The sequence below is a fragment of the Capsicum annuum genome, chromosome 3 (genome assembly GCF_002878395.1).
Source record: "Capsicum annuum cultivar UCD-10X-F1 chromosome 3, UCD10Xv1.1, whole genome shotgun sequence".
NCBI lineage: Eukaryota > Viridiplantae > Streptophyta > Magnoliopsida > Solanales > Solanaceae > Capsicum > Capsicum annuum.
The window spans coordinates 8,227,915-8,242,353 of record NC_061113.1 but is presented as its reverse complement, the minus strand read 5'-3'; the positions used below and the strand labels follow the sequence as shown (position 1 = coordinate 8,242,353).

Here is a 14,439-nt window from a genome sequence, read left to right as displayed (position 1 = left end):
TCTTTTTTTATAACTCTACATTTTTACATATGTTTTAAACACTTCCATAGCAACGTGTAACACCGTATAGACAGGGAGTTTAACAAAAAGTTAAATTATTACTTCCTTTATTCTATTTTATGTGTCGTCATTTCTTTTTATTCGTCTCTAGTGGATTCACTTTCTTCATCCCAAATTGAGATGATATATTAATTAAGAAAAATAATTAATAACATGCTTAATTTATCATAGTATCTCTATTAAATAGTGTTCACATTTTAATTTTAAGAAAAAATAATTAATACAAAGGGTAAAACATAAAGAAAAAAAATTATCTCTTCTTGATTAGTAAAAAAAAACAAGTAAAATAAGAAATCAAATTAGAAAATTTAGAACGTATAATTTAAGACGGAGAGAGTATCTTTAAGAGGGACAATTTTATAAACTTTACAAAGTCATCATTTATTTCTTAAATTTTGTGTCCAATCAAATGACGACACATATTTTAAACACCATTTCATTGGACATAACGTTTAAGAAAAAGTTAAATTATTACTAAATATAAAAATATATCTTTCGTTTTAGATTTACTAAAATAAAACGTGTCAGAATGAATTGAGATGTAGTACAATAACTTTCACCTCACGTAATTGAGAAAATTTTATCTTTAATTTTAATTTTAGGAGCAATTTTAAAACAAGTTTTTTTCTTGCTCCTTTTCAGCATGAACGAATATACATTAGGTACTTCACTTTCACTTAAAGTACGATCAATGGTTAGAGGCTTTTATTTATATGATTTTCATTGAGTTGAGGTGTTAAAAATCACATCTATGGGATTAAAGAATATCTACTAGATAATCTTGTCCAAATCAATTCATTTATAAGTTAAAAAAGATTATCAATACACATTAACATTTCTAATAAAACAGAAACCATTTGAAAAGAAGTATAAAGAGTTGAATAATATGACACTTGAACGTTTGTGACCAGCCTTTTTTTTCCTTTTGCACCCCTTCAGTTGAAAGAAAATCAACTAGTCTATTTCGATTTCTGAATGTACATTTGAAGTCACATGAAAATATAGCGAAAACAGCAAACTTCTTTGCCCCTCGACAACATTCCGACGACACTTCCTCTGTCGGAGTCAGTATATTTTCTCTAGATGGAGAACACCACAGCTCTCCTGAAGTCACCTTAGTGGTTTTAAGCACAACAGATTTTGCACATGAAAAAAGATCAGTCAGTATGTGATGGCATGGCTAGCCTCAGTACACGAACGAAAGTATAAGATCTATCTTTGCCACCACCAGCATACATTCAACCAACTATACAGCAACCATCGGCAACACACACAACTTCGAAGCCACCAGTCATTGTCCAGATACGTATATTTTCACAACACCCCTGAAAACGAGGATGTGTCAGACGAAGAATAAAATGTCTCGGAGGAGTCCCAAAAGAACAATATTAAGGTTGTAATCCTACTCTCATGAAAGAGTGGTTCCATCAGTTTGGTACTCTACCCCAAACCGGCAAACAGTTCTTTGTTGTTTTTTCTATTATAGATGTAGTTGTTTTGGCAAGTTTCAGGGTTACATCAAAACACAAATTGGTTCATGGTTTGAAAATACAATAGACACAAAAATGTACAATAGTGTGAAATGCTTCCTCATATCAAGCAGATTAAAGAACGTATCTCTAAATATTAGTCAAACACCTCCAATCCAGTAAGGGGTCACATCCAAAATCGGTTTAAGAAGCAGATTTTCAACTCATATGCATGGATGTAAAATACATGGGAAAGAAGCCAGAAATATCAATATGTCAACAATTGACAGTAACATGGAAAAGAAAAGAGATCATTACCAAGTTTTACAACTACAACCATCTGCTATCTTCAACAGTTTCTAACCTTCTAAAGCATATGTTGGGACCTGCATTATACATTTGCACATAATGATGTCAGTAATAGAAATAAATATCCCACGCCAAAAGCCCCATGGCACCAATCATGGACACAATTTTTTTGTTAAAGATTATAGTTCTAGTTGACATAAAAGTAATGACATAAACATGATGACTGTGGCTTTGGTTCCCAAAGGTGCAATCACGTCACTAGACGGAGTAGGTACTTGTCAAGTGACTGGAGTGTCCATATCCTAAATACTTTCCCTTTTCTGCACTTAATTCATATGAAGCTAGCTCAATTTCTATACTACTCTTCTCCCCCATTTCATTTACTCTCTGTAACCTTTAACGGTTGTTACAAGTGTATGAGATCCGCCAAGTTTACTAGATGTGTCTCTCTTGTACCAGTGTTCTGACATACAAATGCTGCATTTAACCAAGCTAAAAAAAGTTACCAGATCAACTGTGTCGACAGCAGAAGATGATCATGGATGAACATTTATTTCACAGTTGGCATTACAATATTACTTTTTCTTTTTTCCCCCTAGGCTGTTAATGTCACTATCAGCAACAGCCGGTACAATGTTTTCTTTTTTCCCCTTGAGTGCACTATGTTACAACTCCGAAAGGACCAAATTTAAACAAAGCAACCACGTCTAAATTCCAAACGAATTTGGCTCCCGAATTACTGATAATTTGCTTCATTCGCATTTTCTTCTTAGCTGTTGATCTTTTTAGATTCTCCCAAAGAGGAATATTTAAAATCCTCAAAACTAGATTAAGAAAAACTATTCTGAGTCTTTCATCTCCAAAACAGAACTCTGAGCCTTCTTTTCCTTTCCAAAACAGACTCAGTCTAATCTACATTATGAAAAGACAGCCTACACTCCTGAATGTCCCCACCATCCATTCATCCCCCATCCCCAACCCCCAAGAAAACCAATAGGTACATTAGGATCAAGTGGTTGCTTCTACTAAAGTAATGACCAGTAACAGTCCGACCAAAATAAGATAAACTTTGATTTCAAGCTTTAGACTACCTCGAGCATGTCTTCATCAGGGAAATTGGATACAGTACAGTCCAAACCATTAGATTTATCAAATTGGAGGATCCTCAATTTTCCTTCCTGCACAAATTAAGGTTTTAAAAAAAAAAAGATGAAATACTTCTGAAGTAATAAACAGTTTTATAGTTGAAACCAAGAAATAAGAAACTCATACAATGTCTGCAGTACTACCTTGGTTCCATATACTAGGCCGCCACCAACCAAAGGATGGAAGCAAGCGACGTTAACCTCATCCTCTGCACTGGGAAGAACTCTCACAAGTTCCATATCTGAAACTCTATAGACCTGATTCAAAGACACACAAACTGAACAAATTAGAGACAACAAAAATACACACCGACTTAGGTTGCAGTGCAATTGAAAATTGAAATTAATCTATAGAATCCCATTATGTGATACTATTTGACTGGTCCAGCAGATTAAGTTAGATCAACCAGCATATTAAATGAGCAATGACAGACACGAAGAAGAAAATGACAACTTGAGATTTCTACATAAAGAGAGGAAAGGCATAGCGGCATGAAGCAATGGTAAATTCTTCAAAGTTGTGAAATGAAATTTAAATTCTCCTAATCTAAAAATAGCATACAACATATTCTCGTGACATAGCAATTATCAAACCTTCAAGGGCATGTCAAAGTGAAACATGGGCGATGCAACATGGGTCAGAAAGACTTATATGGTTAACCCTCTGTTCTTAACTAAACCTCTGGAACCAAGTGTCAAAAAAAAGATTGGTTGTCTCGGAGGTTAAGAAGTTAAACTCCCTTGCATATTTGGAAGAGTAGATGAACTATATTGAAGAACTTATACGAAATGTGACAGATAAACACCTTATCAGGTTTAAAACCAAACTCTTGAAACGTCCATAAGTCATATTATTATGTCAACCATTTTTACGATGTCCTAAAATAAGAAGCGTGCTACCATGATGCAGTCTTGCTGGTGGTGAAAATTGAAAACTGAAATTCCATAAGCAGCCAGAATATAATCAGGTACTCACCTCAAGAATCGTGTAAACAGGTACAGTTGTATCTCCATCGATCACAATACTTTTCAGAAGTGAACCGTGCCGACGCCCATAGGCAAGTAAAAGATGCTCAGAAGTTGGAGAGAACTGCATCGTCAATAGATTTGGAGCCCCAATTAGCTTCTCATATCAGAAAGCCAGAAATCATGGTCGTTTCGAAAATAAATGAACAGTTTTTGCTGACAAATACACAACTTTGCCAAGCATTCCCTTTATTAAGTCAAAAGGGAATTCCATACTATCATCCAATCTTGAGAACAATTTATGGTGCTATCTTCAAGGTATTGGCATCTAATAAATGGATGGTGATACGAGAAAGTAGTAAAGTCGGGCAAATGAATGTAAGAACTTAATGGGAATATGACTAACAAACATGTTCTACACCGATATCAGGAAGCCTGTAATAGGTATTCGCTACTAATCACTCAAACAAACGACAAGAATCACAATTTACCAGATGCTTGCTGATTCAAAGCTCTGTAAATTTCTTGCAAAGCAATTGCTACATTTTCAATTACCAGCATATTTATGACCGTTTTGGCAACTAATATAAAGATTCTATCAGTGACTCAGCAAAATCAATGCTTAGCATAGCATGCATTTAACAGGTTGCAAAACGACGACATTGCACTAGCACTTAAGACACTACGACTTATATATGAACTTGCATTCTGACCCTCTAATTTTGAATAAAGAATGAATCCCAAAATCAAGAACTTGAAATATGTCTCTTCCTAATTGAAGAAAAAAGAACACATCGATCTACCACAGTCCGAGAGCTTACTCTTCATTTTTTTTTTCTCATCTAACAATTCATATTTATTCTTACTTCCTCAAAGGTTTGAGACGACAATGTTACAACAAGAAAACCATCTAGAGTTCATTCTCCCAGATAACCACAAACTGCAAAGTTACTACCGAAAAACATAGTTTAGGATTACAAATCAAGCTGTGCAGAGACGGAGGAAGTATTAACCTGAATTGAAGTCAAACAATGAGCAGCCCTAATTGCTCGAGATGCAAGCACCGAACCAAAGCTGCAACAGGGTAATAGAGTTCCAAAGTGAGCACCAAAGAAAGTCACGAAAAGAGACAAAGAACAAAGTAAAAAAATAAAAAGAAAGAATAATCAGAGAGAAAACAAAACCAAGCCATAAGATTTGGTATTTACGTCGCCTCCTCCAAGGAATATATCCGTAGCTCATACATAACCCGATGGGCTGCAATTGGATGTCTGGTAGGTGAAGTTGCAGCATCATGACGAAATTGTCCATGGTGACCAGGATCAGCTTCCATGTTAGGCATAATACATGCAACACAAGCTGCTAAAAATCTCCCACATGGTGAAAAGTGGGCGCCCATTTCACTGAAACAGACAATGTTATCATGTAAGCATTAAGGACGGTTAATTTCACTGAAATAGACAATGTATAACATGTAAGCATTAAGGATGGTTAATTGCACATGCTATCTGGTTGTACACTAACATAACAATTAAGAGTTGTCAAACAATGGTAAGAGGATAGACATCAACTACCCTAAGAGAAAATGAAATCAAGCAGCCAGTACAGCATGAGAGAGAGTTAACTAGCCGGTTGTCCTTTAAGGCATATGAAAACTTCAAGCCAAAGCTTTGGAACAGCAGAAATTATCTCACCTACAAAGCACAGCATGCGGTATCATTAAGCGACATTTTTCAGCATCAAGCGGCGCACATGGAGCCTTAACATCATAAGGCCATACTCTGAGTTTCACAGTACATGGCAATTCAGAAGCCGCTGCTGCAGTCAGGGAACTAGCTATCTCTGACTGGAACCGACTCATAAAAGCTTGAGAATCACTTTCATCATGCACAACATTAACCGGAGCAGCACTATCAACAGATCCAGGAACAGGGATCGCTCTAGAGCGTGAAGAACGATGTCGAGAACCAGATCTTCCAGACCTTGGATGATTACTGTTTGAAATGACTGACGGAGCTGCAGCAGGATGATCTACTTCACCATAAGCCGATACATTGTTCGTGACACCACTATGCTCAGAATGAATTGACCTTCGGCCTGCTTGGCTTTGGCCAATCAACCATCCTTGCAAGAAAGGTAATTCCCAGTATGCAGGGTCACTGAAAGGATAAAACTGATTGTTTCTCTCCTCAGCCGGCCCATCAGTCTCCATAGGATCAACTACAGGGTTAGATGATGCATTCTCAGTATCCCTAATCGACGAACCAGCCTGAGCTTCTTGTGCAGGAGATAGAGTTGGCTCAATAGGGGACAATAGAAGTTCATACTGGCCAGAAGGAGTTGAGTAAGTGAGAAGTCGGACAGATGCAGAAGAGTCTACTCTGTTCTGTGTACTGTCAGAACCCATGTCTGTATTGCTCTGCTGCAAAGGCACTCTAGGATCACCTCTAGCATTTGGTGGCCAGATCATGAAAGGTAGAGACATGATAGGCAATTCATTTGCTGAAGCAGATCGATAAGTGGAGTGAGCATCTGTCAAATACACTGTAGGAGGAGGGTACCGCAAGTTACCCGGAGAAGTTGCAAGCGTCATTGAAGAATCTGATGAGTCCAGATCATTGACCTAAAAACAACAGGGTTGATAAGATCTACAGCATTCATAAGTTATAATTAAAAACATCACACCAGATTTTTTAAATAATTAAAAAAAAAGGAGTGACACCTCAGCTGTTAAAAGAAATGGAGCGCCATGCGGGTGGAAATGCACGGCACGAAGTGAACGCCTTGTCTTTAGTACGATAGCTGGTGAAGATGCATCCCCTCTTGTGTTGTAGTGCCACATATACAGCTATCATATATTGAAACATCATCATTACAACCAACTTGCAATGAACAAACCACAATGTATTGAATTCCGGATTTCTTACCTTGTGGCCTGAAGCAACAGCGAGAACTTCCCCTTGGGCATGGAAGGCAATGGATGCAATAGGACGATCTGCAGGAAAAAATTCCCACCATATGTATTAATAACAAAACAAAATAGTAGAGAGTAATGTTTATTGTTCAACCAGTAAGATGTTACAGGTTATTACAAAAATCACGTGATCCTATACACTCGGCAGTTTTTGCATCCCATAGACGAACTTCATGGTCCAAACTTCCACTAGCAAGTATCTCAGAGTACAGTGGATGGAAACGAACCTGCAAAAGTTCAACCACAATGTTAAATAGCAATGGAGGAAAGTGATATTCAAAAGCGAAAGAAGCAATATCAACACAGCTAAGACATGTATGAAATAAGAAACCACCAGACTCTTCAAACAATAAAAAACTAGAGACAATAGAGAAAAGCCTCATAAGTTGCAATCCTCTTCCATTAAGGTGGGGTTCAAATGAATTGAAAGTCTTAGACATGTGAGCAAACATCAAGAATTTTTCTACTCTTTTTTAATAGATACCGAGCATTTATCTGCATTAATATTTAAACGAAATCAGATAGTTTAGCCATCTTAAAAAGCACATGCATCGAACACAATGTTAAAGGAATACAATGTTCGACATTTTTCAGAGCCAACTATATGCCTTCTAAACATTGTATCAACTAAAACTCACAGTATTTCCAATCAGTATCAATATTAGCTAGTTGATTGAAAATATATCTCCAAGGGGATAATGATATCATCCAAGAATGTAGCACAACTATTTCAGATGACTAAAGATCTCAAAACAGTCTTACCACCCAAGGAGTCCTGCGATGTCCACTTAACACCTTTAAGCACTTCCCACTTTGGCAATCAATTATCTTCACCGTGTGATCTCCACTGCCACCATGTTAACAGAATATGTCAATGTATTTGATACAAGCAAAAGGAAAAAAAAATGCACAGCACAATAAAAGTGGAATATTTGTCTTCATTCTCAATTCGCAAATAATTACAAAGGATTCTATTCTTTCTTCTTTTTTAAAGATATGACTATAGTCACTGACGATTTAGAAATGAGACTCAAAGATCATAGTAGATAAACAAGTTCATATCTAAGCAGCAAGACACTACAATGCATAACATGATAGATTGTACAGGCCTATGTATTCAGAGAGAGAGGGACTGACTGAGTAGAAGCAAGTGTCTTCCCATCAGGGCTGAATGCTGCAGCAATAGTAGACCTAGGTGGAGGCAATAGTGGACAATACTTAGCTGAAAAATGTCTTATTGATTCTGCCTCTACCCTGATAAATCAAAATGTAACGAAGTCAGAAGCAACAATGAAGATTTGCAACTATATTAGCTTTATGGGAAAGACAAAATCAGACAAAATGTAACTACCATGATATAAGACCCCGTCTCGGGTCTCTTGCTACTTGGCTTTTTAACTCATGTGAATGAACAGAGCATTTAGATTTCTCACCCCAAAACTTCTTAGAACTACGTTTAGTTCGAGGTGATATCTCCCTCCTCGTTAACAGCTGAAAGACGTTACCACAGCTGGCAAAGAAAATAAACCACGTCAGCAACCAAAAAAAATTTGTGTGATTAATTTACAAGTTTTGCACCTTTGTACATACGCACAACAGTTCATCTTTGATACGAAATGAGAAAACACTCACAATGCTAATCTTAACCGTATATATTACAAAAATTAACTTTTTATATGGTAAAGATCAACATCCAATCCCACCCCACACCATAACCTACTCAAGGCTGGAAGTTCATGGTCCTTTCCACTATGCTATTCCGCAATTGTAATACAATAAAATACAGCACTAAACAATTAAAAACTGATAAATCTCCCATCTTTGAGAAAATAATTTCAAACTAAATCCAACCCAATTGAAGCTGAAACTTCGATTTTTTAATCCAAAGACCTATTCTAATAGCAATCGTATCATAAGCATACATTATCCATATCAGAGTGAACCCTTTTAAGCTAACAGTAGGTATGCAAACAAAATAGATAAAAAAACATATTTAGCTACATAATAGTCACAATTAACCAAGAAATCAATTGTTCTTCAGCTTCAAACCCGGGGGCTAATAACTACCTCTCGACCCGCTTCAAACCCGGGGGCTAATAACTACTTCTCGACCCTTCCACTTAAATACCAGAATTGGTTCACCAGACAATATTTCAACCAGTGGTCTGTCCCTTTTGAGTTTACAATATTGTTTAATACAACAATAACAACAACATCATACCCAGTGTAATCTCAGAGGTCTAGGGAGGGTAGGGAGTGCACAAGCATAGAGAGGTTGCTTCCAATAGACCCTATGCCTCAGCTAATATTATGTAAACTACAACAAAATACCCATTGTAATCCCACACAAGTGGAGTTTGGGGAGGGTAGGGTGTACGCAAGCATAGCGAGGTTGTTTCCAATAGACCCTCAGCTAATATTATGTAATATAGTACAACAACGACAACAACATACCAATTGTAATCCCACCAGTGGAGTCTGGGGAGGGTAGAGTGTATGAAGGCCCTAGCTCTACACCGTACAAATAGAGGGGTTGTTTCCAACGGATCCTCAGCTAATATTGTGTAATTTACAACAACAACAATAACATATCCAATGTAATCGCACAAGTGGGGTCTTAGGAGTTAGAGCAAACCTTACCCTTACCTTGTAGAGATAAAGACATCATTTCCAATAGACCCTCAGCTAAATATTGAATTCAAACAAACTAAAGATTGAATTTTAATTGATTCTCTTAACTAAGACCAATACAAAACCCATCAAAGTTTCAAACTTCAACATCCCAAAAACTCAAAAACAAACTAAAATTCAGATCTTTAAATGAGCACAATCAAAATCAATAAAAATTCAATCTTTAGGGTTTGACAATCAATTCTAATACCTGTTTTTGCAATTAGGGTTTTGCTCAATCGAATTCCGCGGCAGAGGCGGCAGAGGCGGCGGCAGGTGAATTGAATTTGACGTGGATGATAAATCACTGGTTGAATTCTCCGGCCAAATAGCTGCCCTCATAATTCTATCCCAACGGAGAATTTCCTCTCATGCCCCAATAATTTCTGCCATTTCCGAAAGAATTTTCCGGCGATTTTATTGAATTATACCGAAAATGCCCTTGAATTTGGAGGAAATTTACACCGGAAAATGAAGAGGGAAGGGGGGAATTCAGAGATCTTACTGAAGGGCAAAACGGGAAGAAGGGGAAATTTTTAGGGGAAAATGAGAAGAAGAATGAAGAGGACAGGAAGGTGTATTTTGAGAATTTTGGAAGATTTTGAGGTTTGGTTTTTCCGGCATTAGGACAGCAATGTTGTTTACTTTGATGATGTCTTGAATGACAGATAAGACCTTGGTGGAACGGAGACCTATGTTTCCTCCGATTCTTCAAAAATGTCAATGCGTGTGTGCTGAATTATCTGAAAATAGTATATTTTTAAAGAATCCAACATAGGTACGGCATCATTATTGAAGAGTTCGAGCAACACAGATGGAAGGTTTGAGAATTGTTAAGCTGGAGCGTGAGGAGAAGGTGTGTACAAAGTGATAAATTGAACCCTCAACAACAAGATGAAAGTAGATGATGGTGTGAGAAATCGAATTCTCCAACAATAAAATAGAAGTCGAATAATTGTTAAACTGGCGTATGAGGAAAAGGCGTGTATCGGGTGGTAAATCGAACCCTCAACAATAAGATGAAAGTTTATGAACGACAGATATGACCTTGGTGGAGTAGGAACCTATGTTTCCTCGATTCTTCAAAAATATCGACGGGTGTGTGCTGAATTTTTCAAAAATAGTATATTTTTGAAGAATCCAACATGGGTACAACTTTATTTTTGAAGAGTTCAAGCAACACAGATGGAAAGTTCAAGAATTGTTAAGTCGATAAGGAGAAGGTGCGTACGAAGTGGTGAATCGAACCCTCAACAACGAGATGAAAGTTGATGTTAGTATGAGAAATCGAATTCTCCAACAATAAAATGAAAGTGAAATAATTATTAAACTGGTATGTGAGGAAAAGGTGTGTGTCAAGCGGTAAATCGAACCCTCAACAACAAGATGAAAATTGATGTTTGTATGATAAATCAAATGCTCCCTAAATAAAATGGAAGTCCAATTATTAAACTGGCGCATAAGTGGAAAATCGAACCTTTATCGACAAAATGAAAGTTATGTTGTTATGAGAAATCGAACTTTCAACAATAAAATGAAAGTTCAACGATTGTTAAATTTGGATTCCCTCAAAATAGTATATTTTTTAAGAATCCAATATAAATGCGACATCATTTTTTAGCAACACATATGAAAAGTCCAAGAATTGTTAAGTTGGCGCATGAGAAAAAGGTGTGTACGAAGTGGTAAATCGAACCTTCAACAACAAGGTGAAAGTTGATGTTGGTATGAGAAATCGAATTCTCAAACAATAAAATGGAAGTCAAACAATTGTTAAACTGACGTATGAGCAATAGGTGTGTACCAAGTGGAAAATCGAACCCTCAACAATAAAATGAATGTTGTTGTTGGTATGATAAATCGAATTCCCCAGTAAAAAAATGAATGTCCAATTGTTCAACTGATGCACGAAAAAATGTGTGTGCCAAGTGAAAAATCAAACCTTTATCGACACGATGAATGTTATGAGAAATCGAATTCTCCAACAGCAAAATGGAAGTTAAATAATTGTTAAACTGACGTATGAGGAAAAGGTGTTTGCCAAGTGGCAAATTGAACCCTCAGCAACAAGATGAAAGTTGATGTTGGTATGATAAATAGTGTTCTCCATAAATAAAATAGAGGTCCAACCATTAAACTGGCACACAAGAAAAATGTATGTGCCAAATGGAAAGTTAGATCTTTATTGACAAGGTGAAAGTTATGTTGTTGTGAGAAATCAAACTCTCGGCTATAAAATGAAAGTTCAAGAATTGTTAAACTGGAGTGAGGAGAAGGTGTGTACTAAAGTAAAAAATCAAACCTTCATCAACAAGATGAAAACTTATGTTGCTATGAAAAATCAAACTTTTAATAAGATGAAATTTCAGATAACGAATCAATTGTGCTATTGAGAGCGTGAGTGTGCTCTTTAATGAGATTCAACTTTTTTTTTTGGTTTCCCATCCAAAAGCCCCGACTAATTCGGATCACGCGTTGCAGGGCCCATTAAGGTGGTAGCGCTCCCAACAGAGTTTTTCTCCACACCCAGGGTCGAACTCTCGACCTCTGGTTAAGGGTGGAGCAGCCCCATCTACTGCACCACAACCCATGTTGGTGATTCTACTTTGCTTTCTTATCATTCATTATCATAATTTTGTACCTTAAATTAGAGCTTTAAAAAAATTGATATTTAAGTCGGCATTGTTTGATCGCTAAAAAGGATAATTTGATGTGTTAAAGCTTTCGTTACAAGTGGAGCCCGAAAAAAAAATTGAACTACAAGGATTTATTGTATGCAGTCTTATCCTATATTTATTCAAATAAATTGATTCTAAATAAGAATTGTAATAATATCTAAAGATTATCCAAATTATTACTTTTTTTATCAAATTGATTCATTATTTTGACTTTGAACTTGAAATATTAAATTTGACGTTTCAAAAGTTAATATATTTTTCTAAGGGAAAATGCATCGTTTCCACCCCAAATTATACAAGAAAAGTTCAAGCCACACCTAAATTATACTAGTGACCTATTACACACCTAAACTATAAAAAAAAATGATACTTTTTACACCCTGTAAAGCATTATACCACTTGCATGTGATGTGGTGTATTACACGCGCCTGCCACGTCAGCGCCACGTCAGCATAATACGAAAAAAATAATAAATCTATTATTTTTATTTTTTCTTTTTAATTTAATTTTTTTTCTTTTTCTTCAATATCCAAAATCTCCATTGTTATGTGGTCAATTTTTTTCTTTTTCTTCAATATTCAAAACCTCCTTGATGCTTCAACTAACACAAGATCAATTCCTCTTTATATCAGTCGATTAGAAGGAAAAAACGAAAAAATTATGAACTTTGAAAACTTTTGCACGCATTTTTTAAGTTGCCATGAATAGGAAGATCTACAGCTCCGACGGGGTTTATGAACTTGCAAATTCATCACAGCAGAGTTTGCACCAAAACCATTATAATGTAGGGATGTGATAATGTCATGTCAGATCACAAGCATTCATCATAATGTATCAGATAGGGATAATTATGAATTGCTTATCTCATCATCCATAGCAAGTCTAGTTTTAATTTTTTTTTTTTTTTTTAAAAAAAAAGACTATTAAATTAAAGCAATGGAAGAAATAGGGAAGAAGCATCAGATCTTCTTATTCAGATGAGGATCATAATACTCAAAAACATGAAACTATTGTGGCAACTCAAAAACATGAGAAAATTAAGCTTGATTTGCAGCTCCGACGGGGTCGATAATTACGTTCGATGATTGAATTGAATTGGGGGAAGAAGAAGAAGGAGGAGGAATTTCGGCCATTGTTAATCGTTGGAAATTCATTAGCAACTTGGAATTGGAAGTGAAGTTGGTGGAAGAAGAAGAAGAAGAAGAAGAAGAAGAAGATGGGTTGGAATTAACAACTTGGAATTGGAATTGGAATTTTTAGTTTGGGGGTTTATGAATTTGGAGAAGAAGAAGAAGATGGATTGGAATTAGCAACTTGGAATTGGAGTTGGAATTTTCAGTTTGGAGATTTTTGAATTTGAAGAAGAAGAAGAAGATGGATTGGAATTTTCAGTTTGGGGATTTTTGAATTTGGAGAAAAGATGAAGATGGATGCTGGACGTTGGAGCTGTGATGGAGAATATTTTCATTTTTTATTTTATTTTTTACTTTAGATGCGCTTTTTTAAAATTAAATAATTATATTTTTTCCACGTCAGATTTAGGGAGTAAAAAGAATCACTTTTAAGTAGTTTAGGTGTGTATTAGGTCACTCCAATAGTTTAGGTGTGTCTTAACTTTTCAAGTATAGTTTAGGGTGAAAACAATGTCTTTTCCCTATTTCTAATCACAAAACTTTATCTATGTTTATGTCCAAACGTGACTTTCACTTTCAATTGTTGCTTTTTAACTTAACTCTAAATATTATTCCTTAATTAAAAAAATTCAAAATTAATCTAAATCTATATCTATAATCTCTATCTATAATCTATAATCTATATCTATATCTATTTCTATATCCATCTATATCTATATCTATAATCTATATCTATAATCTATTAAAAGTGTAAAGGCCCTTAGAAATGTGATTTGAACTTTTTGCCCTTTATTAAAAGTCTTTATTTTAGATAAAATCATCTTTTCGCTATTTTTTCTAATATTTAATATTTAAGAGTTGAAATTAATTAAATATATTTATGATAAGACTTTTTCATAATAGAAGTCATCATAATTAATACCAACTAATACTTTTTTCATTAGTTTAAAAATTCTAAATCAACTAAATTTAATTTTAAGAATAATTAAAAAGTCTATAAGAGCCCGTTTGGATAAGCTGAAAAAAATAGTTGTT

The 14,439-nt window shown here is 35.5% G+C and overlaps 1 protein-coding gene and 1 non-coding gene across 3 annotated transcripts; both read right to left on the bottom strand.

Moving 5' to 3' along the window:
- Positions 1-841: 841 nt before the first annotated feature.
- On the bottom strand, positions 842-10,319 carry LOC107864542. Of its 2 annotated transcripts, XM_047408993.1 has the most exons (16): positions 9,805-10,252; positions 8,275-8,433; positions 8,061-8,177; positions 7,686-7,770; positions 7,042-7,150; positions 6,877-6,944; positions 6,672-6,797; positions 6,521-6,572; positions 5,644-6,451; positions 5,158-5,352; positions 4,963-5,023; positions 3,960-4,073; positions 3,128-3,241; positions 2,930-3,016; positions 1,848-1,915; positions 842-1,385 (listed from the first exon to the last, which is right to left on the bottom strand). In XM_047408993.1, the coding sequence occupies exons 1-15, from the start codon at positions 9,933-9,935 to the stop codon at positions 1,889-1,891; spliced, it is 2,253 nt and encodes a 750-aa protein (XP_047264949.1). In that variant the 5' UTR covers positions 9,936-10,252; the 3' UTR covers positions 842-1,385; positions 1,848-1,888. The 2 variants fall into 2 exon arrangements, with proteins under 2 accessions (XP_047264949.1, XP_016566428.1); XM_016710942.2 differs by having other exon boundaries at positions 5,644-6,572; positions 9,805-10,319.
- Positions 10,320-13,070: 2,751 nt separating this feature from the next.
- On the bottom strand, positions 13,071-13,150 carry LOC124897477. The gene has a single exon (XR_007054195.1). It is a non-coding gene; the product is annotated as a small nucleolar RNA R38 (small nucleolar RNA).
- Between the last annotated feature and the right edge of the window lie 1,289 nt (positions 13,151-14,439).

Bases quoted from the DNA above. Each gene is read 5' to 3' on its own strand.
- LOC107864542 (XM_016710942.2), bottom strand. From the start codon at position 9,935: ATGAGGGCAGCTATTTGGCCGGAGAATTCAACCAGTGATTTATCATCC. The intron at 6,945-7,041 runs GTAATAACCTGT...TTTTTCCTGCAG, and splicing joins TATAGGATCACGTGATTTTT to ATCGTCCTATTGCATCCATT. The intron at 5,024-5,157 runs GTAAATACCAAA...ACCCTGTTGCAG, and splicing joins TATTCCTTGGAGGAGGCGAC to CTTTGGTTCGGTGCTTGCAT.